At 38.7% G+C, this 27501-nt stretch overlaps 1 protein-coding gene across 2 annotated transcripts in view; it reads left to right on the top strand.

The window, feature by feature from the left end:
- PCSK5 (proprotein convertase subtilisin/kexin type 5) overlaps window positions 1-27501 on the top strand; it is a 252572-nt gene that overhangs the window by 180150 nt on the left and 44921 nt on the right. Inside the window, exons 14-21 of one of the 2 annotated variants that reach the window (XM_054184936.1) lie at window positions 1071-1214; window positions 2631-2733; window positions 3298-3491; window positions 4986-5070; window positions 7765-7862; window positions 8438-8567; window positions 9595-9710; window positions 24529-24631. In XM_054184936.1, coding sequence (XP_054040911.1) covers window positions 1071-1214; window positions 2631-2733; window positions 3298-3491; window positions 4986-5070; window positions 7765-7862; window positions 8438-8567; window positions 9595-9710; window positions 24529-24631 — 973 coding nt within the window. Of the gene's footprint in view, window positions 1-1070; window positions 1215-2630; window positions 2734-3297; window positions 3492-4985; window positions 5071-7764; window positions 7863-8437; window positions 8568-9594; window positions 9711-11554; window positions 16596-24528; window positions 24632-27501 lie in introns of those variants that run through there. The other variant, XM_054184937.1, reaches the window with a different exon arrangement.

Raw genomic sequence — 27501 nt, 5'->3', positions numbered from 1 at the left:
ACAGCCTCCAAAACAAGATCTTTTTAAAAAAATAAATAGTCCCTGCTCATCTGTTTCCTTTTTCTTCTGATGAGAATTTGACATTTACAACTAGCTACTCAAACATAAATATAATGAAGAGAATAGGATAAGACCAAACTTACGTTCCATCTTTTCAAGCAGGGATGTGCTTTTCATGCGTCATTACTTTAGGCATTGCTTCAGGCCTGAGTCCTTTTGCTCTTTCACAGAACTAATTCACTGGCTATTACAGACAGAAAGGTGGGGACTGGAAGTTCATGCTTTGTGTGCTGACAGCCTGAACTGATGACTTGATAGACATTTATCTTTTTATTCTTCTACACAAAAAAAAAAAATGCCAAAAAGTCAGATAAATGCTTAAGACAGGCAAACATTTTTTTCTTCCTTCACTCAGGTACTGAGAGGATAGAATATTAGTGACGAACACAGACAATGCAATGATATATCTGCCAAATAGCTAGGGCAAATAAGTAAGAAATTATGCTGGTTTGGGAGGGGACACTGATGTTTTACCATGGAGATTTTAAAAGAATTTGTTTCCTGTTCATGAAGATTTGTCCTGTAAGCCAGTGAAAAGTACTCTTGAGGAATAAACAAAATGTAACCCCTTTCTTAAGTAAGAATTTTTAATACAGCTAGTAAGCTAAAAGATCTCAAATAATAATTACTGGATAATTAATGTTCTGAGGGAAAGTGAAATCCAGAGAAAAACTCTTTGTTGAGTACCAAATGCATTTTCCGAATAAATGTATGGCCAAAGGTTTTATTGTTTATTGTTTATACTGAGTTCAACCCATGGTGCAAACTTTTACTAGACCTACAAGACACTGGAGCACAATGAAAATACTGTAAAAATCTGATTGAAGAAAGTGCTTTCTCAGTTTATAGTGAAGCAGTAATTGCACTAGCTATATTAAACTGAAGACACTTATATGAAAAGTGGCTTCCATACCTGGTCACAAAGTCATGTTTACAAGTGATATGTTTTTGTAAGACACAGAAATTAGAAAATGGTTTCTAAAACTAGATTGTAAATACTTAACTTCCAGGCAAATTGAAAGAGTGGTCCTTAGTACTGTATGGAACATCCATCCAGCCTTACTCACCAAGAAATGATTTTCCGAAGGTGGAAAGAGTGCGCTCTAGTCCAGTTGAAGACCCTACAGAAGATTATGGAACAGATGACTATTCAGGTGCGTACATTCATTTACTATGATTGTGCATTTACTGAACACATAATGGGTTGAAGGAATGACCTGAGACTCATTGCATATGTAAAATGTTCAGTGAAGTAGATTTCTAATTTAAGGTCAGAACTATTTGTTTTATAATTTAAAGTTAGGTATTTTCATTTCTTCTGTGAAAAATGTACTGCTTTTAATGTAAGTGTATGAATATGTTGAAGAACGTTATAGTCTACATCTGTGTTGTTTCTCACTGGTCCCTGTAGAAGTTTTTCAACCTTATCATTAGACCTCAACAGAGTTAGACTTTTGGCACTGCAAAATGAGTCAAGTTGCAAGTTTCCTCCAGGTACTCCAAGATTAGGAGCATTGTGTAGATGGTTAATGCTGATGAATCTTAAGTATAGCTCCAGCAAAGAAATAGTAGGAGAAAGTTCAATTTAGAAGTTTCTGTTATTACAGTCACCTGCCACAGCATGTCAGACCCACAGTCCCTATTTTAGATTGAGAGCTGCTAAACTCTTTGTTTTGGTAGGTGATGAAACACTACTGTCTCTGCTGTAAATGTCACTATTCTTATGTTTCTTATGAAGCAAACTCACTTTACTTCAAGCTTCCCTGATGTTAGGACAAATTCAAGGCAAACTCAACGCCTTTCATTCATGAGAGAGCAGTGATCCTGAAAGTTACAACTTCACCCACAGGCTGTTCACCTACGTAAAGGCAGGAGTTGGTGGTTCTGTCTTCCTGTAGCAGGAAGGACCTATTTGAAAACTGTAAAATAGAATCATAGAATATCTCGAGTTGGAAGGGACCCATAAGGATCATTGAGTCCAACATGAGTGTGGGTAAGATGGTAGGCTTGCTAATCAGCAAGTATTAGCAGAGGCTTTTGCAGCATGTAGCAGCACAGGTGGAGGTGCATCTGGGCCCTGGTGGCTGGTTCAGTTGGGTTGTGGTAGCCACTTGGACCAGTTGTTACCCAGCTGGTAACCAGAGTAGGCACTGATCATGTTGTTCATCATTTATGTTGACCTGCTTGTTGTAAGTGATTTTGCTAATAATTCCTTATTATGAATTACAGAAGCCTTTGCATATTTCTGAATAAAATTCAAAATTATTTGCTACGCATTAGGAAAGCATCTGTTTGGATCCAGAAATATTTTCTCTTTGATAGATTCTATAGAGGATGACACACTTGCTAAAAATTATAAATCACTGTGAATAAATACTGAGGCCAGGATTTGCAAGGTCTTCACTAAAAATCTTCTCTTTTTGTTGGAGCCAAATTATTATCTGGAATTCAAATCAAAGAGCGAAACAGAGTAATTGCATTCTGCATTAAAATACTATGTTTTCAGGGGTGATAAGTACCAAATGAGAAGTTTTAATCCCTTTGGCCGCTGTGTTCTGGTTTTATTACAGGTCCCTGCAATGCAGAATGCAGTAAAGTAGGGTGTGATGGGCCAGGACCAGATCATTGTACTGACTGTCTGCACTACTACTATAAATCTAAGAACAACACACGGTAAGACCAAGAGAAAAAAATCTTTACTTCATAGATTTCTTAGTGTATATCTTAACTTCCTTTTCTCTTTGCTGCAGTCATGGATAATTCATTTTCCACTGACACTGACAATTGACAAAAATTTGACAAACTTTCTTATGAGTTGAAAAAAAAGCACCCTAGCTAATCAGGATTTAAACTACAGCCTTCAAACACCCTTCTCTGATTATGTCCCCATCTCTTGATTATTTTTTCATAAGAGGCTATATGTATATATATGTAACTGTGATAGCTACTACAGCTTCTGTGATGGAGTTTGAACAAGATAGGAAGAAATGTAGATGGTCAAAAATGATACTGTATGATTGTCTGACAAAACATTTGCCAGTCAGATATCATATGCTGTAGGGTGATAAATGGAAGAGACAGCTTGATGCAATGCTTTGGAGGGTTACATCTGAGTAAACACGTGATCGTGTTTAGCAGCAATGCTGAGAAATACTTCTGCTTTGCAGTCATTGTCCAGGAATGTGGTGGCAGGTTATTTCATTAACGACTCTGCCTTCTCTTCCCTGCTGTCTGCAGGATCTGTGTTTCGACCTGCCCACCTGGTCACTACAATGCAGACAAGAAACGCTGTAAAAAATGCTCACCCAATTGTGAAACCTGTGTTGGAGGCCATAGTGACCAGTGCATGACCTGTAAATCTGGCTACTACCTGAATGAAGTAACCAATAGCTGTATTACGAACTGCCCTGATGGGTTTTACCTGGATAAGAGTCAGTATTTCTTATTGTTTCTTTATTGTGGGCTACAGAATTTGATCTGGGGAGGTTGCTGGAATACTTGCAAGCAGGAAAAGTGTGTGTTGATGCATCTATCTCTTATCGCATTCCTCTTATTACATTGTTGCCAAGTGTGATCAAGAATGTCCTCAAAAATATTCCTTTATTTTAAAAACCATGCTTAGTGGCAGGATGTCTTTTCTGCTTGTGATAGGGAGTAACAGTAGGAGAACGAGGGCAGTTCAAGAGCAAGTCAGCTTCAGGACAGAGCAGATTATCACTACTCCAGAAAGGGACAGGCAGCACCCACGTTCTGAACTTGAGGCATTCCTCATTGCCCTATATTTAAATGATATGGAACCAGATAGGAGAGAGAGCTGAGGAACCAACCATGGCCACTGAACTGGAGACTGGCCACTAAGAAAAACAGGCTCCTCAGATGTAAAACGTGGCTGCAATTAATGTTTCTGACAGACTGAAGTACCTGCAGTGATGTGATGACCCAAGAACAGTAATACTCTGCCATGTGAGATGCCTGCCTTCAGTTTCCTCCTCTGATCGCCAAGTAGTCTGCCCATGCTTAATTCACATCTTTGGCTAGCAAAAATACTTAGACATATAATCAAAAGTGCTTAAAACTGCAGTGACTTCAGTTATCTTTACACACATCCTTATAAGATAAATATGTGCTCCAGAGCTTTGTTCATCTAGGTACCTAACCTTTTGCTTTCTGCATGGTGAAGCTGTGTGTTCATTTTTGAGAATTAGTAAAAACAGGTACTACTTTAATTCTTCCATTTTTCACTGTGTGAGAACTACAGTAAAGGGAATTCCTTTCCACGCAATTAAGATGGATAGATAAAAAGTTAGGATCAAATAGGAACATCAGGTTTTTCTTCTCAGAAGGGTACATGGCACTGCATCTTAAAATATACCAGGTCTGAAGAGAGAGAGAGAGAGATCTCTTAAAGCAGGGAGCTCTTGAGATGAATAGGCAGGTGTTTAGTAATTTATGTGCTGAATTTGTTAAGATCAGACCAGTTCGTGCAGGTCTGTCTTTAAGCACCAAATCAGGAAGACAGGACAGGCTGCTTGCATGGAAAGCGTAAGAGGTAAATTGCAGGACAGTCTCTGGAACACATGGCAATCATTACTGCATATCACTGCTATATGAAAAGACGATTTAAGTACATATTATAAATAGTTAATGTGAATTTAAAATATTTATGAAGATTTTTTAATGACCTCAAAGCAGGTTTTTCTCAGGGTACCACTATAACTTCAAATGTTTAGAAATACATTAAACCATTTGATGTTTGATGGAAAATGCTAATGATAGGCAGAATTTAGCTATTTTAGTCTAGATTGCTCCTTCCCTCCCTAATGTTAAGCTAGAAAGCAATAAGTCATGTAGTAGTGTATCCATATGCTTTTATTAAACATAACTGACCAAGGTTTTCTGGGCTGTTTTCTTTTTTTCCTTTGTAGGTAAGATTGTTTGCCGAAAATGTAGTGAAAACTGTAAGACGTGTGTTGAATACCAAATCTGCACAGAATGCAAACATGGCCTAAGGTAAGGAAATGATGGATGTCACTAAGTACAATATCTGAAGAGGTTTACAAGACCGTGGATACACAACGAAGAACATCAGATAGCTATTTAACCTTGAGTGTCTCTCATTTCATGTGTTTCATCACTGTTTAGTTTGTAATATAGTATTTTCTTGTGCTACTATGTGCCAGTTTGGGTTAACAACGGATTTTTAGAAGACCTTTCATTTCAGGTAAAATAAAAGCCACAGTCATGTGGAAAGCTGGCTTCTTCACTTTTTTGACCTACAGTGTGTCAGTCAAGGATTATTTTAGAGGTAGAGCTGATGAATCATATTAATCTTTCTGATTCATTCCTGTGATAGTTAGAAACTATTTTCTTATCTTTATTGTATTTCTTCATACATCCAGTCATTCACTTATCTCAAGTACCTCAGGCTCAATTCTATTACAATATAGTGTGCACATATTTTAAACAGCAGTCAATATTTTTTCTTCATAGGGGGACTTAATCATTCTTGAAACTGATAGGTAAAACCTGCAAAGCAGCAGTACACATTTCAAGCTCCTTTATGAATGAATGACCTTTTGATCCAAACAGCAAAGGTCAAAAATCTTATAAAATTCATGACGGAATTTACGCTGGCTTTATGCCACAAAAAATACGAAGTCAGTATTCAGTATCTGTAGGGGTTCTTCTTGCAGAGTACGAGTATTCTGCAAATATTTTAACACTGAGCTTTTACCTTCCATCAATGTGGATTTTCATCTTTTAGTTAGTAAGCGCTGAATGTTGTTTGTTTCTAGGACATCAATAGCTGGATTCCTTTCCATTTTGTAAAGGAATTCTCACTTCTGTCTATTTACGTTGCATCTAGATTTTCCAGGTGCCTGCATGATTTTTGTTAGGAATATCTCAATTTTTTCATAAGTGACCCTTTGAAAAGGAAGTGTGACCTAATGGGAAGAAAAGCATGGGATCGAATCAGAACATTGGTCTATTTACAATGCCTGTGAAATATGATAATATGTATCCCTTTTAAAATGTTATTGTATTTGCAATCCATGTAAAGATTTTGGAGAATTTTAAGAGTCTCAGCATGAACTTCTGTGTATCTGCAAAATCAAATTAGTAAATTAGCAGTTTAGAAGTTTCTACGATGGGCAAATGTGTCAGGACACCAAAGATTACATAAATCTAGGACCTTATAGGACACAGTTGCTGTAGAAAATCTATGCCCACATTTTCTTTCTTTCTCAGGAACTGAGTTTGCCTGTCCATTAACACAAAAAGCAGCTTGTAGCACCACCACTGAAGAAAGTACACAAGTCCATTCAGTGTGAGAAGGAGAAACTGAAATATAAAAAAAAAAAAGAACCCAAACTTCATGTTTTCTTGGTCAATATTAGCAAACTGAGATTGATTTTTGGTAACGTTTTGAAAAAACACCATCTGTGTGGGTGTGACAGATAAATGGAGCCTTGCGGGACATGCATTTCATATTCCCCAGTTGTTTGAAACTTGCTGCATTTTCTTGGCGGAGTTACCGATGGGCAGGGACCTAGGTGGGACTTGGGAGACCTGGATTCCAGTTCTGATCCTGTTATTGGCCCACTAAATAAACGTGGGCAAATTTTTAGGTTTTTTTAGTTTTAGTGTTCTCATCTGTAAAAAACATGATAATAAATACTACCTGCCTCGAGAGGCACTTTGTGTGACTGAGGAAAAATAATAAGAAATCAGGGATTGTTAGGTTTGTTAAATTGCTAATTTACTTTTTTTTCTAAACTGGGACCATATGTACTCTTGAAAATTTCCAGTGGTGCTGAGCACACACAACTTTTCCTGGATCGAATCTGTAAAACAAGGTTAGCGCTCATTCAGGGCGGTAATCCCCAGAGTTGAAGAGTGTTTTTAGAGTTAAATTGGATGAAAGCTAAAGTTCCACAGAAGAGGGCAAACGTGGCAGAGAAGTCCTAGCTTAAAAAAAATCCCCAAACCTGCTGTAGGCACCTTACAACATGAAAGCATAAACAGCTACTTAGAGGGAAGCATGGAAATATGACTCTTTATGCTATTTTTTTTTCCACTGTTAACTCACTCTTTTGTGCTCTCTCTCAAAAGTGCCTGCAGGCAGGATACCTCAGAGCTGTAATCTTGACAAATCTCCCCAGCCACCAGAGCTGGCATTCAGTTAGGAGCTTTCAATGGAAACTGCTATTGCAGAAAGAGGTGGCGATTTCCTTTGCTGTGAATCTATTCTTAACCTGTGCTGTAGCACAGTATCAGGAGATGCTGCTGGTCTTTCAAGAGAAGCATGAGATCTTGTTAACAACTCTCTTAGCATTTTTTTTTTGTCAGTACAGTAGTGCTGACCCTGTGCCAAATTCCTCGTGGGTAATTGCATTTTACATGCCTGAATTTTTAGTACTCCGTCATTGTTCATTTTTTTTCTGTCCCTTACTACTTCGTAGTATTTACAATGAGTTTGTAAACAGCTTCTGTATTTCACCATTGGCAAAACTGCATTTCATTCCCACTTGAAGTGAATGCTGTCTCTAGATCTATAAAATATGACCAATGAAGGAAGCTGATGAATCCTAAGATATGGGTTGTTCTTTTATTAGAAGAGAACTACTGGGTTTGTTCATGACCTTGTTGTCCTCTGTTGCTGTTATCTGCCCAAACACTGTGCTTTTTTCCTTGTTACAATAGTTTGCATGGCACTAAATGTGCTATCCGCTGTGAAGAAGGAAAATACCATAATGGTAGAGAATGTGAACCGTGTCACCGTTCCTGTGCAACATGTGCAGGTACCCCACTGACATTGATCGGCATCATTTCCTTTCCTGTATATTTTTAGCTCTGATTTTGTTCTGCTATATCACAGTTACAGTATAACATGATTGCTAACATGTAAAAACTTAATTCTTTTGATAGTTCTTTAATATATTTTAAATACAGCAGACTTCTTTCAGCTACCATGAAAATCAGTTTTCTAATTGAAAGTATGCAGACACTCTTTTATTTTCCCTTTTCTTTTTTCTTTTGTTTCTTTTTTTTTTTTTCCTCCCCCTCTTTAGAGCTCATTCTGATTTCCAGTAATGCCCTCCATTTTCTTTCTGGGATGGAATAATGACTGGTAGATTTTCTGCAAGCTTTAGAATTACCCACATCCATTTCTTTAAGAAAAAGATAGACTGAAATTATGTAATGTTGTTTATTCTAACCATGTACCTTTATTGCTTGATGCTACTGTTTGAAAGAAATTAAGGTAAATAAAACATAGTCTCTAAAATTATAAGATTTTGCTACAGTTAGAGATGGTGTCTGTTAGGCAATAAGAGGAACTAGCCATTAATACACTATATTTTCTCTCTGGTTTAAGGTGCTGGAGTAGATGCCTGTATAAACTGCACACAGGGTTATTTTATGGAAGATGGAAGATGTGTGCAGTCCTGTAGTAGTGGTTATTACCTTGATCACTCTACTGAAAGTGGATACAAAAGCTGCAAAAGGTATGATCAGTGGCTAATACATGTGTCTGATATTTGGCAGTATATTAGTTATTACTGTGTTGAAACAGATAATACTTGTGAGAACACAAAACACTGCTGACTTAAAAAAATGGAAAAAATATATCGCATGCTAAGCAAATGAAGGAAAAGCTTTTTTTTTTTTTTTAATTCACGTTATATTCATGTAGGTCTTCTAAAAGTGTTTTTTCTTGTATGTGTGTCCTTCACTTTAAAAAAGCCTGTAGTGAGAATCAAAGTAGAAGCATAAAATTTACAAATCTGGCAGAGGATCTGCATTTCTCAGTAACAAACGAAAATAGTCAAACTATTTCTTTTAAATTGCAAATTAATTACTACTCATAGGGACCATTTCAGTTCTTCAGCTGCATATTCACAAACATGGCACAAGTATAGTACCAGACTGCTGTCTGGAGTAACTCGCCTGACTCAGTGTACAAATGGGTGGATAAATCTTGGACAAGGCTTTGTTGTGCTGTGCAAGGAAGGGACTTTTTTTTCTATTCCATTCTTTGTTAAACAAATACCATTTGTTGCCCTTTGGAATCATTTATTATTGACTGGCTTTGAGTTGAGGGCAGGAAGGGAATCACCATGTGTTGTAGCTTTCCGCAGAAGAAAATAATCGATATGCAATGAAAATATGATGGAGCCAGAAGGGTGATGAAGGGGCTGGGCAGCAGGTCAGTCTTTTTCATCCTGTGGCTTTAGCTCATGCCTTGCTGGCACATGTGTGCACAATCAGCTTGATACTTTTGTTGATTACTTCTGCATAGCTCCAAAATAGTACAATAATGCAGCTGTTTAGTAAAAAAGTGTGAATAGAAAGTGGTTGGATGAAAGAAGCAGGACTGGGTTGCAGGGGGAGTTAAATATTTTTAATTATTGTTATTAGAGCAGCTGATACCTCTAGAAACAGCAAACAAGCCCTTTGCAATACAGAAGAGGTCTCTCCGGAACTCTAGTATTTGGTGAGGCTGTAAGACCAACTCCTGCCGTTGTCTTTCAGATGTGATGCCAGCTGTTTGGATTGCAGTGGTCAAGGAGACAGAAACTGTACAAGCTGTCCAAGCGGCTATAACCTAGACACTGGTGTCTGTGTAGTGGGAACAGTCTGCAAGGATGGTGAGTCCAATTCTCTGAAGAGATCCATTTTACCACTGCCGTCATCTTCTTTTACATGTATTGGGTTGGTTTGGTCTATTTCTTTTCTTTTGTTACAATCTTGATTTGAGGTCTACACTACTTACTTAACTTTTTCAGGCTTATGAAAAGGAGAAAACTGCATTTGCGTGTATTAACAAGATTAGTCACATCCACTTTACCTGAATTTTCCTAAAATAGTTTTCCCTCCTGCCAACAACCTACTTTTCCTTGTCTGTTTTTCAAAAGCCATTGATTTCAAAAGATTTTTAAGACCCTAGTGTAGTATCAACAGTATCACAAATTTTCTATTTCGCCACTTTAAACTGTGAAAATGCTGGTAAGTAAAAAGGATTTTAAGTGCCTATAGTATTGCTTGAATTATGTGAAAGGGTAATGAGAACAAAAGAATTCTGAAATAGGGAGCACCCAATTTGTGGTGGTGATCTGAACTTCCTCCAAGTTCTCTGTGGCAACCAAGATAGCATTCTTACTGCATATGATTGGCTTAATTATTCACTAATATTCATTCCTTTCAAATGTCACAATTACAGAGACACTTAGATAACGTCATGCTTCCCTAAAAATGTTACTATGTGAATTCCTTGTAGAAACAGCCCAGCAAGTGCAGCCCAACAGGAAAATCATACTAGAACAAAGCCCAGTGTTAAGCCATGTGGAAGATAACCTGACATCAGATGTACAAAAAGCTAACAACAACTCTCGGGTCCAGCTCATTTCCGCTGGATTTAGTAAGAGTTTAAACAAAGTCTTAGAAAAGAGAAAAAGGGTGCAGGGTTGAGTCTTGTTTCTGTGGACATTTACAGCTCCTGTTGGAATTTGGGCCTTCAAACTTTGAAAAGTATCCTGTCCATTGTAAAGTTACATTACAGGTACTGGGAAACCAGTCATGAGACCTTTTCACATCATGACATTAGAAGTTTCATTGGAAGTCCAGAGAAAGTCAGATATAGATGAACAAATGAAGAGGAAGCATAATGCTAAGAGTTTTGAATAACCACAGTCTTGGTATGGTATTGCAGTTGAATTCTGCAATGCAGACATTTGACATACCAGTTTGGTCTTTAATATCGTTGGATAAATCTGTCTTCATTTGTACACACGCAACTTCAGTCAGATACACATGTAGTTGCCCAGGACTGGGGACACCCTGTCTCAGTACTGTCTCCCCCATTCTTCCAAGTGTGGGTGCCATGAAAGGGCAACGTGTCAGTGTGGGGGGCCTCCAGGCAATTTCAGTGCACCATGCTGGATCCCACCGCACAGCACGTGTTCTCAACAGTCTAAGGCACCCATGGAAAGTCCAGAAGGGGGGTGGTGGGGTGGCGGGGGTGTCTGTTACTTTAGAAAGCATAGCGGGTCTCATTTCATTGCCTGACAATCAAGCACTGGTTACTAGTCTAACTCACTCGATAAGATTTGCATTTCTGTTGAGAATGTTTTATTCTTTTTCTGTGGTTTTACTGTTTTATTCTTTTGATTCATAAAAATTGAGAACAAATTCCTTTGCTGTAAATATCACTGTTTTCTAATTATTCTCTTTCTAATCTTTTTTCCCTTTTCACAAATGGATACCAATCACTCCCTGTCGGACCACACAATATCTCTTCCTGAAAAAAAAAATATAAAAATGCTGTTGACTGAAATTCCTTTTGATGGACCAAATTTCCTACTTGCTACCTGCTCATGAATGGTCTCTTCAACCAAATCTGCCTGTCTGACCAATTAAACCTTCCTCCATTGTACACACCATGCTCTCCAAACCTTCAACCTCCTCTCCTTCTCTTGCTGCTGCCCTCTGGAAGCCACGGAAGAGTCCTGGGCCGAGGGAGGATTCTGTATGCTGGTGAAAAAGAACAATCTCTGCCAGCGGAAAGTGCTTCAGCAATTGTGTTGCAGAACATGTACGCATAAGGGGTGAACTGACACCTCCCAGCGTCCTCCTGCTCCTGTAGACTTATAGATTAATCCGTATTACTGAAAAAGGAAAAAAGGAAAAAAAAAAAAAGAAAGAGAAAAAAAAGAAAGCCACCTCTCTCTCTCCCCCCCCTCTTTGTTTGGGGAGACGGTGAACTGTTTGTTGGAACTTAAATGGAAAAACTACAACACGCCTACCTTTCATAACTGGGTGTCTAGAGCTGAGCATCCAGGATCGCAGAGTCAGTATTGTGTGACCAAAGCATTTGATGCCAAAATTAACATTTAACTCATGATTTGATTTCCTATCAACCTTAGGATTATTCCTGTTTTTTGAAGGTCCTTTTTCTTCCCTTTTTTTCCTGCTTCTTTCCCCTTCAAGATGTTTAAAGAGTGTTTCAAGAATACAACATAAGTTTACATGGATTAAAACTAAAAAATACAAAAATGTTTGCATTAGGTTTTTTGTGCTATGTGTATTGACAGGGGGAACTTGAGTTCCTGAGGGGATCAAAAACATCATTAGCTGCAGGACTAAGTTCTGCCCCTTTTGTAACAGTATTTAAAAAAAGAAAAGTTAATATTTCTGCACACATTTCTTTCTTACTTCCTCTGCTGTGAGCTGTTTTTTGTATCACATGCAGTATGTATATATGTTTGCCCAAAATGTGGTTTTGGTCATATAGATTTCATTTTTAGACAGCTAGCTTATTAACAGATATGCTAGGATTTTTATTTTATTTTTTTAAATTGTCAAAGCTATTTCAAATAAACTTTAAAAAAAAACATTGTTCCTGTAGCGAACAAATTCAAAAGATACTACTTCTCTTCGTTTGCGTAAGTGAGAGTAATGTATACGCTTGGAAGTCGGAAGACATTGCTAACCTGTAAGAAGTATTCATAAATTATTGTTGTCTTGTAGCGTTCACAAAAAAAGGGGATATTATCATACAGATATGTGGAGCTATTTCATAGTGCTCATATGTAAATGCCAGTGTGACTATATGCAACAGGATGTGTTTACAGGACTGGATTTATAATTGTGCCAAATATGTCTCCAGGAATAAGTAAATATAGGGCAATAAATCAGTGGTTCTCTTGGTGTAACAATTGTGTCATGATGGGCCTGAATCTGCTTTTAACTGCTCACAATAGAAAGTTCAGCGGGAATAGTCCTGCTGAGGCCAATGGAGTTACCTCACTGTAAAACCATCCTGGGTGGTGAGAGAAGCGGCCCCTGCCTTTCTCTCTGTGGCCAGGCACATGGCTGCCAGTATAAATTTCCATTTAATATATGTTCATGAGCTTCACTTAGCATACTGTTTGAAAGACATTCGTTTAGCAGAAAACAGAAAGTTGAACTTCAAAGATACTGTTTTCAGGGGATAATACTTAAAACGTACAGAGTGTCTTTCTCAGTCATCTTTGCAGGACCTACAAGGAGAAAATGGATTGCAGGTGTTTAAGCATGTAAATGTTAAAAAATAAAGATGATCAAAAATTATTTAAAAAAAATATGGATAAAAAACTATAAAGGTAATGTGCCACCTTTAGCAGAGAGCAGATAAACTATTGCAACCTGGTTCGGTATGACGGGGAGCCAGTCAAGCTCCTTTGGTGCCCATTAGAAATTTCCTGATAAACATTCAAATTTAAAAGAATTCCATTTGTGCTAGTTTAACTACTAGTCTGTTACTGCCTCATTTCTCAGTATAACATGTTTAACTAGAACATAATGCTTTCAAAGTTTAAGTTAATATTATATATATATTATATATAAATATATATTCATAATTGAGATTTAATTATGTAATGGATTGTAAAGAATTTGTTTGGATACTTACAAATGTCTCTAACACTATTATAGAGAAGAAATTAATATCTTTGTTTTCTTTTAAAAAAACTGACACATTGTTATATCCAAATTCATTTTTACTGAAAAAATACTGTACATGTGTAAAATGTTCAGTTGTTATTTGTAAAATAGGGTAGTTCTGTTGTAATTGATATTGGCCAAAATCAATGTTATTCCATATTTTATTTTTTCTATTAAATTAACCTAAATTCCTGTTCTTTTGGTCTGGAAAAACATGTTGATAATCTATATGTAAAAAATCTTTATTGAAGGGCACAGGTAGCCTTATGGTGTAGAGCACTTAGATACTGTACACGAATCATAGAAACAAATTGGGAGGGTAAGGGTGCTTAATTTTATTGCAGATTTTTTGTGTTTGAAGTGATGGAATTTATGATTGCAGAAATGTCTGGTTTCCATGGAGGACACCTTTTGTGTAGTAGCCGTACATCCATGTCTGAACCCTATTAGGTAACAACGCTGGCTTCCTCTGACCTGTAAGAGTTTGTGATGAGGCTAAATTCTTGCATGTTTAGGATTAAAAAGTGAAATGCGTAACTACCTATTGGCTCAGACAGTCTAGGAGGAAGGTTTCATCTTTGCAGTCATACGCGGCCATTTGCACGGTGAGGTATTGATGTCTGTTCACGTGCCAGTACTCACATCCAGTACACTTCAGATCACAATCCCAGACTGCCAGTTGAGAACAGCAGGCTGTCTGTCCTTGCCAGTAGATCAAAGAGCTTAATGTAGACTCATCTGTGACCCCTGCAGGGGGAACGAGAGCATTAGCTGACGCTCTCGTTCATTTCCCACTTAGTCCTACAACCTGCGTGGAGACCAAAGTGGCAATTTACCCAAGAAGTCATATATTCAGATGACGTTTTAAGCACGATCACTGAGGCCATATAAAGAATTCTTGAAAAAAACCCCACATTTCAGCCTTAAGCATCTAATTGTCACCAACTTGATTTCAAAATATAGGGTTAGGTCATCATTCTCACAGTTTCCCTGTCAGTTCTGGGACCGAGCATATATGGGATGGCACATTCTTAGCAGTAGTTTGCTAAGACCACACCTGGAAAAAAGGTTGGCTTAGCACTTACTCCAATGCTGTACGCAGAGCTGCTTCTTTCAGCTCCCACCCCACCTTCATCTTCCAACTGGCGTGAGAAACTCAATCAAGCACGATGTCTTTTATTGTCAAGATTTCATCTTCTTTGGGTAGGAAATGCACAATGAGTGATAATAAGCCTCCATTAGCTCTGGCCAAAAAAGTCTGCTCTAGAAGACACATCTGTAAATGTTGAGCTGCGAAGTCTCACAGGCAAGCAAGCATAGAACTGAGTTTTAGGCGGAAAACTAGTACTTTCTGGTGTCAGCTCAGATCTGATCATTTTTATTTGTGATACCTTAATAGCAGTGGCCAGATGCAAGCAGAATTTGTAAGCATCAGTGTAGTTAGTCGTTGTACAAAAGGGTAGCTGCAGCCACAGGATTGCAATTAAAGGAAGCTGGTTTGTTCCCAGCTGCAGAGTTTTCTTAGGTGATTGATCCTACCTCTCTGATTCAATGGTGAGTCCTTTGGAGTGTTGAGTATTTGACACTCTGTGGTTGGCGTGCAGAACAGATACGGAGCATTTTAGAAAGATCAGAAGCTGCTAAACATGAACAAAATGATACTTTTCTCCATGTCTGAAAGGACTGTGGGTGGTATCAGTCCAAATCTGTTCATTGATTTCTGCCTTATTTGTATCACAAGTCAAAATGCAATGACAAATTGAAGATGGTCTTCTAGTTAAGACATCACTTCCATGGTTAAGTATTTGCCAGTTCATGTCTGTTTAGGAGCATACTTACACCGTCCTTGATTTAAATGCAAACTGGACACCCAACTAGACCTCTTTACTAAAAATGTGAAAAACAATGACAGCTTTGGTCCAAAAAAAAATCCGAAACACCAATCTTGGACATGTGCCAACCCTATTTTTAACCAGAAAAAGGTTTAGCATGCCCCAGACCTGCAGAACATCCTGCAGAAGCCTGTTGTGTGTTGGCATCATTTTATAATACAGGTGTTTCCTTTTCTGCAATGAGGTTACAGCCTTATTCCCTTTCTAGCTGCAGCTCTCCACCTCAGCCACACACCAGTGTTGTGGGATCAGGAAATCAGATACCTGCTGGGATATGTCGGTGGAAACCTTATGCTTCTGACCAGGTGCTCCTGTGGCTCTTGGCTTAGACCCTGCCTACCCACACACCAGTCTCCACTGGTGCATCCTGCGTCTTTTTGGGGAGACTTGCAAACTCACCCGCTGTGAACAACTCCGTTTTCTAATAAAGAATTCCCCATCAGACCTTACAGACTACCCCAATCTCTATTGGGATTGCAACTTTCCGAAGTCCTTTGGGATTCTGCTACTGAATGTATTGAGTAACAGCAGAGCTGCTGCTTGTTCCACATTGTCAGGTAATGATACGAGTTATGACAGTATGAGCCTTGAAGATAAGTAAACCTATATACTAGAACTTACTGCAGCAATCTCACCCATCACTAACTACAACTTGCAACTGATGATGACCAAGTTAATCCTCATTTTAGCCCCTTCACAACCACAGTGAGCATTATCTCTATGACTGGCCACTTTAGGTAACTATCTGCTACTTCTTAATGAACTATTTAGTGAACTGAATGACTGTAAGAAGGCCTGTTATAAATTCAAGATTCCTGTAAAGACATTTAAACGACTGCTTGTATGAGTCAAAGCTTTCAATTTACAGTGCAACTCGCGGAACAATAACTTGTCTGTGATCCATTACCATGCCTTATATTTATATTGGATATGCCATTGTCATGTCATTGGTACAGAATGAATCAAGAAAAGTTCTGCCATTAGATGTTTGTGCAAAATATTTTAAGCAAGCATTAAAAAAGTTTTACAGCATATAAAGAAAAATTCTAGTCAAGTTTTCATCAAAAAGAAATTGACACCACCAACAGCTTGCATGAGCTTGTTCAGAATATGCAGTTTCAACATTTTGTTTAGCCGGGGAAACACTGATTTCTGTTTGGCATAATTTTTATTTATTCATCTAACTTAAAATATCTTGGGAGATTTCAATTTTTGATGAAATTGATTATCTGAATATTTACTACCACCTGTCATGGGAGCGTGTTGGGGCTTCAGTCCTGCTCATTAGCAAGTACTAAAGAGTTGTGGGTAGCAACACGGCGTCCTTGAGAACAAACTGAGGCTCTGCACCTCAGGATTGCATCCGACCAGTGGAAGTGCAACCAATATCTGCATTTCCACCGTTGGTTCCACACTGATAAGGAAAGAGGATTCAGCTCTACTGAAGTCCTGGGACATTTCCGTGAAGTCTCAGAGCACAGTAACCACAGGCCTTACTAGGGAAACTGATCTGAAATCCTCAGGATAAAGCCAGAGAGATTGCAGTTATGTTCACCTGTTGTCCAAGGGTAGTAGACACCACCACAGAATTGTATTTTAATAGCCACAATATGATGGAAACAATCCTGGAAGGACTTTCTGAATTAGAAAGCAACGTTTATTGCATAAAAACGGAGCCAATTTTCACTTCTAGCATGGGAAATGCAGTCAATGGAAAGCATATTATGGTGAGAAGGCTCTGAGCATTTAAAAAAAAACAATTCCAGTAAGCAACAAATGCAGCCTTTCAGTGCCACACCAGAGGCTGGTTTTTGTTATATCTCTGTTTTATGAGCAGCTCATGGATTTGCTGTCAAAGATGGGCAAGGCACAGCTTAGAAGAATGCCCTTGCACAATCATTTATTTATCAGTGTTTCTCAGTGTTTGGGGGATGGATATGTTGAAGGTCTTCTGGGAAAACAACATCACTTTTCAAAGCAAAAAATACTGTCCCATCACAGAACACAGTAGACATTTTTGCTTTATGGTGTTATGCAATGAGCTGATTAAGTACCCATTTTTCCAATCCGCCTGGGGGGAAAAAGCTAGAACACTGACAGGCGGTGAATATTTATTTACCCAAGGAGAATTAATGGCTCCATCGTGCAAACTCAGTAATAGCACTGACTGTTCACTGGAGCGTGACTAGTGTGATTTAGTTACAATTCAGATAATACTGCATATCTTTTCCATTTAAAATTGTCCTGGGCCTGCCCACTGCCCTCCTCCTGATGCCTGCAGATGTTCTTTGAGAAGTGGGTTGGATGGAAAGCCTAGCACCTGGTTGACAGTCCCCATGGACCACATTGCTGTCAGTCACGGTGCTTGTGACCATGCTAATCTGCCATTCTGTAGTGCATCAAAAAACAGAAGTAACTCAAAAATTCATTCCCAAATTAAGTAGCCCCTTTTCTCACTCCAAGAGCAAGGCCATACTGAACTGAAGTTGTGTAAATGCTGCTCTTGGTGGGTCTGCCTCTAGCACAGCCTCCCTGAACACCTTCAATCCAAAGGCTGAAAGGAGGGTTCAAAGGGGTTCACCTTTGGGTTCACCTTGGTGGGTTTCACCCACCAAGGAGGGTTCACCAAAAAGATGGTGCCGCAAAGTCTCTCTCCAGCTGTATCTGAATTAGAAGGGCTTTATCATTTACCCGTTTCTGCACCCTCAGCATGGAACATGTGACTGTTAAAGGGAACATCCTGGACTGTGCTTTCCAGGGTAATCATCAGAAACAATTACCTTGGCTATTCCTGAAATGCTTATAGTGGAGACAAGGAACCAAGGGAATTTTTAGGCTAGGGGAGACCACCAATGTAAAGGTATTGAGTTTGCTGAAGAGTTAAAGGTAGGAATAAAATTTACTCCTTTATACCTCTCATTAAAAGACTTAATTTGGTTTGCTCTTTACTTCCAAGAAGATAAACTTGTATCTTTTTGGCAGATTTCTTTCAGGCTTTAATATGTATTCATCTCCGCAAATTAAACAAAAGTTGCATTTGATTACCGGTATGAATCTACGTTGTTATATCTTGTCAGATTCATATTGATATTCAGTGCTCTGCCTGCTGAAATCTGCCCAGCTATCAGCAGAGCAGCAGACCTGTGTTCACATCCCGATTAAGCTGGAGATCTCCAGTACAAACACTGTGTGCAGGGGTCTCTCTGTTTAAGACAGATGACACCACTCAAACACCACCCTGAGACATCCAGCTCTTCCCATTTCAGGTTTATGTCTATCCAAGTCAGACTGCAGAAATCCTGTGCACAGGGAGGGCTCTGCATATACATATTACATACTCCTTGCTGTATAACATGAGAGAGAGATGCCGTGCTACCATGGTTGCCTCAGGAGTATGACTTGTGTTTTCCTCCAGCACTGAAAGATCCTATCTTTCGTGTACTCCAGGTGCAAATAAAACCAGCTTTACTCAATGTATACAGTCAGCTTCCACCTTTCTTTTGCATATTTCATAGGAACCTACCCAGATTGCCAAAGCAGTACTGTCAGCACAATGAGATAATTTTCAGTGAGATTCAGGTATCTCCATTTGCAGCCTCCACTGTCCTTTAGGAAATTCCCAGCTACTGAATGTCACAAAAAACAGGAAGCTTGACAAGATCAGACAGGGAAATTTCCAGTTGGGAAGCTCCAGAAACGGAGAGGCTAAACAGATTATTTTTTTTTTCCACTGTCAGTCTCAAATTTTGAGAGTGCCATAGTATTTGCCCCACCTTCAAGAAGTGAGAAGGGTATAGAAAAAAGCATTAGCAGTACAGGTCGGGATCGCTCCATTCCCCTTCCCACTTTCTCATGGGGCTGTCAAATTTCAGGCTCCAGGTGAGGGGCAGAAAACCTTGCCAGGCTCTGACCTTTGTACTTACACAAGCAAGGGAGAAACCCTGATCCCAGCCAGCTTTTACTTCCAGGCATCTGCATTGTTAGTAGAAACAGAGGTTTAAAGCTGTTTTTTTAAATGATAAAAAAACTTAGCACAAATGGAGGTTCAAAGCTGATTTTTTAAATGCCAAAAAATGTCTTTCTGGAATCTGTTTATGCCCACTCAGTACCCCTGAGGGCTCAGGGTCTTCAGTGGGTTTCTAACAACCAATTTATAAATACTACATAGAAATGAGGGAAGAAACACACAGAATAAAGATGGGGAAAAAAATCCCTATGTGTCAGCAAAAAGGGCAGCTTTGGCTCATGTAAATATTTTTATTCAGCAGGGGAAAGAATAGAGGGCTGTGTGAGATAGCGTAGTTGATAAAGGCAGTTGCCTCTCTCCTGCCTGTCACGATTAAAGCTAACCTGAGGCTCTGTGTGATCTCAGCTAATCCTGCAACAAAAGGGCCTTTCATCCTAAAATCATTATATCACACTCAGCTCGGCACACCGCTGTTCAGGGAAGAGATGTTCAGCCCTTTTCAAGGTTCTGCTTTGTCCCTTGACACAAGGGGTGCTTCAGTGACTTAGGAGCCAACATCCTAATTTCAGCCTTCTGTTTCATCACTGCCTGGAGCACTTTTGAAAAGAAGACTTCCAATCCTGAATCCCTCTCATCATCTCAGATCAGAGCATCCCAAAGTTTTGCCCATGAAGGGTATCTTCTTTGTCCCTTCTGCACATCCAAACAGGGAGAAAAAAATTTGATCATTGTGTAAAATGACTGAGTGGAGAAGAATAATTAGCAAGAGACCGAAAGCTGAAGCTAGGCAAACAATTGGAAACTGGGCTGAAATTTTGTATGACTGCACAAAATTTGGGGGGAAACGCCGTAGCCTCCATGTCCTAACATTTTCAAGATGACAATTTTTCTTTCAGGGAGCTGTAATTTATCAAAAATTAAGGCTTTGGGCTAAACAGAGTGCTAACTTTAAGAGGAATCCTCAGGATGAATTTTAAAGTCTTGCTATATGAGGGTTAGTCTAAGTTCCTTATGGATTTAGGCTCTATGGATAAATATTTCTTCAGCAAAACTCAAAGAGCCGATCCCATGAGCCAGCCAAAATAAAATGCATCAAGGCGGAACATGGAAAAAGCAGAGAGCTCCCTAAGACCAAATCCTCTCAGTTCTCACCGCTGATTGATCAAAAACAATTCTGATCAATGCTTCTTTATCTGCATCTGCTCTGTGAAACCTTTGTAACCCATAAGATTACAAACCAAAGCCCAAGTACAAAATCCATATCCAGGTTCCCATGAAGGTAAACAAGCAAAAGGGAGGAAATAAGGTCATTTTTTCATTGACTATGAAGAAAAGCCACTGGTGCAATGCTATAGAAGATAACCAATGAACATTTTTAACTTAGATAAAGTGATGTTTTGATTAAGAAAAGTGGGGAAGTAACAGGTGACTTGCAGTGACTAAGTCCCATGGGGATGCTACAACAGAGATTAATTTATGACTGCCAGCAATAAAAGTGCATATCTCCAGGCATAACTTACAAAGATTTTCACACCCTCATCTAAATGGCCTCCTGAAACACCATGTGCTGCCAATGAATGGCATAGCTTTTTGAAAGCAGGAGAGAAATAGCGACAAGGTGAGGGCTGTATACTTAATAGTGCTTATGCAAAGACATAGCAATGACCTGGCAACTATGACAGTGCTCTGGTCTGGGACCCAAGAGAGACAGGTTCTAGTTTGCTATTGCACCCTGACTTGATGATCTTAATGCAACTCAGTTTTTTCTGCCTCCTTAATGGGAGATCATAGACGTTGCCTCATTTTAAAATGCATCATATCAAGTGATAAGAACTCAGTGTAAGCGTAGGGCTCTTGTATGCAGTTAAAGACAGCCTGCAGCCCGACGTGGCTCAGATGTGGAATTAAACTGTCCTAACTAGGGACACCAAAAATTATGCATGCAAATCTTCCCACTATGAGGCATTATGTCTGTTAACATAGCCTTATTCCTAAAACACCTTCAGTATCTTTTTTGTAAACAAGGTGACAAACGTTTTTAAACAGGTAACAGAATTGAGAAATAAATGAAGGTAAAATATGGGATGATCCAAAGTACCTGACGAGCATTGCCTGATTGAAGGCATGTCTGAGACACATTGCTGAGAGTATTCCCCCTTTACGTATGTTGGACAGAAAAAGTATTTTAATACAAGAAAAAAAAAAAAAAGAAAAAGAGAGTTGAGGCTTTGGTAACTAGTATGTATCTAGTGAGATTTGTAAAGAAATATATAGCCCACAAAGAACTCTGGGAAACAGTTAAACTGCCCTGTGGAATAGTTTGAAAGTCTTCTTTAAAGTTGCATTTCAGTGTTAACTCTTTGAATATCCACTAAAAACTATTTTGTTAACACTTAGTGGCAGATCCACAGTTCTACACGTGACTTGCAATTCAGAGGCCCTAGTATATAAGTGTTTCCTGGTACACAGTCTTATAATAGTACGCTTTAAAATGCCTCAACTCAGAGGATAAAGTAAGCAGAGAACTGGTCTTCCTGGCATTATTCCAGCACAGCTGAAATGAATTACAGCGCTTCCAATGAAAGGCGTAACAAAGAAATAACAAAAACCTTTTAAAACTAAGCCCTTCTACCATGTGGGAAGAATTTGAGTGGGCAGAGCTGAGGTGTATGAAATTAGTACCTCAGGTCCAATGGATAAGCATACAGGCAGTGCAGGCAAATAAAGTGAAGAACTGGAGAAACAAGAAGTTTTCTAACATGTATCGCAAAACAACATCAGAGAAACAATTATTTAATAACATTGCCCTGACAGATTTCCCAGTGATGTAAAGCCAGTAGTATAAAGCACTGAGCCACCAGACCTGCAATAGGAAGACTTTGCAGATACTGCATTTTTTCATGGTTGTGTATTTTCCAAATATGTGTGTGTGTGTGTGTATATTTGTATCAAATTATATTTGAAAATCTCATAAAGCATTTGAGATCATGAGATTCCATGTTGTACCCTCTGAATGCATACCAGAAAGACTCAAGAGGCCTGGATTAAGCAAATCTGTCAATGGCCTGATGATCTACTGGACAGCAGGCCATAGTTTTTTTTCCTAGAAAGTATCTAGAATTACAAAATCTCTGTATTGTGATAGTTATTCATCAATGCAACATTTTATCTCAGTAGTATCTGGATAAATTCAGACTCTTGCTGAATTCTATGTCAAACAGCTACACCATTTATAATGTCTTTATCATTAGTCCTTTATAAAGTATTCTATCACACAAGATAGAGTGTTGCAGTTCAGAAAAGCTACACCATTTCCAGGGAATTATGTCAATTTACACGATTCAAGATTTGGCCTACATGGGCATGTGTGAGATTACATAAACGCATGTAAGTGCATATATACAAAATCCTCTTTGGATAACGAGAACTATAAAAACGTGTGAAAGTGTATGCACACGCAGATTTCTGTTTCCCTGACCTCATCAAGAGACTGTTCATTTGCTCTCAGTTCTGAACTCCTTCCCAGATAGCACTGATCTCAGACCAGCCTCTGAGGACCACTGTCTTTGTGTTTTATGTGGCTCTGTCACTGGCTTTTGGCTCGTCTTTTACCTTTTCCCTTTCTTCAGAAGACACACAAACCTTCACAAAATGAAAACTGTATCTTTACCTACATTTTGGGTACTTCAGCTTTGGCCCACAGTTGCCTGGACATTTCAGCTGGTATGCCTTTTTAACTATACAGTTTCCATCCCTTTAAGCGAGACCAGTACTATCCTAGCTTATATCTTGTACCAGAGATTTCAACTATTATAAAATTCTTAATACAGATAATATATGGAGTAGAAAACACAAAGGTCAAAGAGCATAATTTACAGTATTTTAGAAAATGTTTCTTTCCTACATCATTTTACAGTCATAGCAATAGTTGCTCCTACAGTGTCCTTGCTCTTCAATGTGAGGAACTCATTGCAACTGCGAGCCAAAACCAAGTCATTCCACAATTGCATTTTGACGCCTAAAGTTCACTGTGTTTGCCAAATCTAGATTTCCCAGCAGCAATGCAAGTGGAAAGAGTTTCTCCATATTGAAGTATCCATAGAAACTGCAGGGTTTATGTATCATATAGGACTCCCTGCCCAACCTCTTCCATTACTTAAGAACGAAAGAACAGCCAATTCTCTCAAATATATAGACTCAGTTAGAACAAATTTTTCCATTAAAAAATGACATAAAAGACCCAATCTTGAGCTTTATAGAACTGCTTGATAAACCGATTTACTGTCCCCACATGATGCTGCACACAGATACAGTATTCCTGCTACTTACCAGATTAATGCTCTGAGAGTTATGAAGTGCACAGCTTACCAGTTTGTACCAATATTTTAATTAATATTCAGTAAATAAAGAGGCAAACTTTGCACTTCAATGTCATAGTAGTGCTACTGCATTCATGATCTGGAAGGCAATAATTCATATAATACAAAATCTTTTTTTTCAAGTCCAAATGGGCGGTTGGGTACCAAATTTTAATTCAGACTAAATGAGAGCCTAGGTCTTTTAGGTGTGGAGTCTTCCAGCAGTGGCTTGGGAGGGGGACAAAAGACGCTATAGCTAGAGGTTTGGGGAGCATCAACATGTCTCTGACTAATGGAAGCATACTTAAGGCCTTCTCCTCACGTAACATACCCCACACCCACGAAAGCACACTCTTTGCCCTGCAGCTTGCAATCTGGAGCACGTTGCAGCTGCACCAAAGGACATTAGGTAATGAATACTCCTTGGTAGCACTGGTTTTGATGTAACTCTCCATGGCAAATCTTAAAGAGTCCCGTTGCTTCTACTGATGCAGAAGAAATGGTATTAACCCAAACAACAAGAATCACACTCTGTCAGATTCACATGGAAAATAAATAAATATAAATAAATAAATAAGGACTAGAAACTACTAATTCTGAGCATCCTGTTTTGTTTGTACTTGTTTTCCGGATACCAAAGGGAAATGTGCTCGTTTCAGTAATTCAAAGCAGATCTAATTCCTTTTACATATTATATTTTTTTGCATCTCTTTTTTTTTTTTTTTAACATGAGATGTTGATCTGAAATAAACAAATTTTTTTCTACTAGGGGAATATCTTGATGATTCCCAAGAATGTCAGTTGTGTGAAGCATCCTGTCAGAAGTGCATTGGACCTGAGCCCGACAAGTGCATCAGCTGCCCATTCACAAGGTAACTGTCTCCTAGCACCGTGCAGCACAAAGAGCTCACATCATCATCTGGAGGGCAAAGAAAACCAGTGCAAGTGAGAAAACAAGTGTTCTGTGAACAAGACAGTTGGCTACAGAAGCAGTTGATGTTTAGCCAGACAATTCCCACAGATACAGAAAAATTTCTATAAATATGTGAAATAGTCTTCCTTTCGTTGTCATTCCTTCAAAATCATAATTGCTAGAATCACAACAGTGACAAATTTAGTAACAAGAGTCTAGGGCATCTCTAAGTGCACGCAGCTATGGAGATTCACACAAGGCATGAATATGGACACGGAGGCTAGCAATCAGCTAATTTGGGAGATACTGATAGCACGGAAACACCATCCCCTAACTGAGGTGGTTTAAGTTAGGCTGATTTTTCTAATTTGCCCTGAGGAGTGAACAGAACCAGAAAGAAGTTTTTCCACAGGACATTGCAGATCGGAGGGTTATGTTTAGGTCATCTCGCACCTAATCCAGGAGTCTACAGGGTTTAAACTCTTGTCCTACCAATAGCTTTATTCTCACACTGATAGCTCTGGTTCTGTTGCACTGGATTGCCTTGTAGCCAGATGATATTTACACTGGTATGAAATCAGAGTCAGATCCTGTAAGGCACGGAGAAAAAAAAATCCTCAAGCAATCCTGCAGTTTACCTTGCAAATATTTATGGTATGACTATGCCAATAAAAGACACACCAGGACCAATGGAGCCCCAAAAAATTCATAACTGAGGAAACAGTATTGAATTAAGTTGTGTTACGTCAGAAATAGCATTAATATTGGAAGTCTGGGCAGAATTTTGGACTGCAGACTGGATTTCTCTGATTCACAATTGCATTAAAATTAGATTGTCCGTGTTTCAAAACAACGTATTTTGTGAGCTTTACACAGAGGTATTTGCAAAACAAAGAAGGTACAGAACCATACTGTTAGGCAAAACCACCTAGGTGTTTGCAGTAATGAGGTCTCTGTGACCTTTTGGAAGGGTGCTGCTGTCTCCACCATAACAAATCCTCTAGCAGTTTTCAATTTTGGTATCCAAGGTCTCCAAAACCTTTCTGTGCTTCTTCTGCACATTATGAAAGCTGTTAGAAAAAGTCATATTAGGACAGTCAGTAGTAAAAGAAATAGTAATAAAGAAAAATCTCCCCCAGAGGCTAAAGAGTAAATCTTTCCAATGGACATTATTCGTTATGTACTTGAAATAGACCTGTTTAATTGAAACAGAATCCTAAATCCTGTTGCTCTTGAGAGGTTCAGAGGGTGTCTATTGAAGACAGTAATGCGTGGCCATTAGATAATGCAGACTAAAATTCAGCAGTGGTGCTTTCCTACCTTTCCTCTTTGAAAAGGATGAAAAGACTTGGGGGGGATTACTGAAAATAATGTGAAAATGAAAACACTGAACAATCCCTGTTCTTTGTGAAAATTCAGTAGATGTCACTTTCTTTCATAATAAAATCTCTGTCAGATCATCTTCTTGTTTAACAATTCAAAATGCTGCTACCTGTTTTTAAAAAATTATGGAATTGTAGTTTTTTGTCCAGCCAAACTGATTTTCACAAATTCTTCATCCATCTGCTTACTGTTTGAGCTACAAAGGTTAGTGACAAGGTCTGACCTGCTGGTGTCTTCCATTAGTGGCAACATAACAAAAAGCAAGAAAAACATATTTTACCACTGTGTGAGCTGTCTGTAAGGCTGGCTATCACACAGTAATACTTGTGTGTCATATCAGCCTAGCCCAGCTACCTCCAGTACTTCCATCACATTGTCCCATTTGCACAGAATCCAACCAGAGGGGGCTCCAGTCCCCAAAGAAAAGCTGAATAATGGTCTTAAACATGCAGGTATGGCTATATGAACTACAGTCTGCATAAGACTATATTACTGTCAGACTGCAGAGCAGAGATACAGCTTTGCTGAATACTTCATGTACTCATACTGATTCCCTCCAGCAGCCTGCCTTCAGCCTCAGAAGTTTTTTTAATCAATTCCTAAGTTTTCTTTGTTATGAGCACTTCAGGAGGGCTGTTTGCATGCTAGCCTGTTCTTCCACCTTTACACTTCATAAGCCTAGACTTTTCCAATCATGGTAAATTTTAAATGGTTTCAAAGACTATTTGACAAAATTGGTTTTAAACTTTGCAGATATTTTTCTCCTCTTCTTTCAGAATAAACCTGACAATGACCATAGCAATTCAAATTTATGAAGGCATATTGCAGGCATTCTCTAATGCCATTGGCTGGCTCCAAGGAAGCATGCACTATCTTAATGTTATGGAAAGCCTACTGTTCGCGAAGCGCACAGACAAGTTGATAGTCTCAAAATCTGTATTAAGATCCTGAACGGTGCTCAGCTTCTCTAGAAATTGCATCCCAAGCCCTTGTATAACAAAGTGGTCAAAGCAGTTAAGTGTGGAAGATTACAGTCTCTCCTCTCTTATTTTCTTAATACTGAAAACACTGTTATATTCTAGCCAACTTGTTTTATATTCTTTTAATAGTTATATCTCTATTGATGCTTCTGTACTTTTCTCCCCAACAGATTAAATCCAGTAGACATTAAGCAGTGGTGAAAAATGGACCAGAAATTTTCATCGCATAAAAGGATTCTTTAGTAAATATTTCATTACCTAGCAAAAGAAGAACATTTAGCAGCAGAACTCCTAAGTGTTTGCAGATATGCAAGTCTAAAAATACAGCCCCTAAAGGCCAAGATTCAGACAGATGTTTGACTTTATGTACAAAGTCATTATAGTGAAGCTGCAGTACTGTTCACAGGAAGCCTTTAAAGTAAAACTAACAGGAAATTTCAACAGAAGGATCGTTCCTTCACACAGA

The sequence above is a fragment of the Rissa tridactyla genome, chromosome Z, assembly GCF_028500815.1.
Source record: "Rissa tridactyla isolate bRisTri1 chromosome Z, bRisTri1.patW.cur.20221130, whole genome shotgun sequence".
NCBI lineage: Eukaryota > Metazoa > Chordata > Aves > Charadriiformes > Laridae > Rissa > Rissa tridactyla.
Note: the sequence above shows the minus strand (reverse complement) of the source record. Positions and strands in the feature narration are given on the sequence as shown.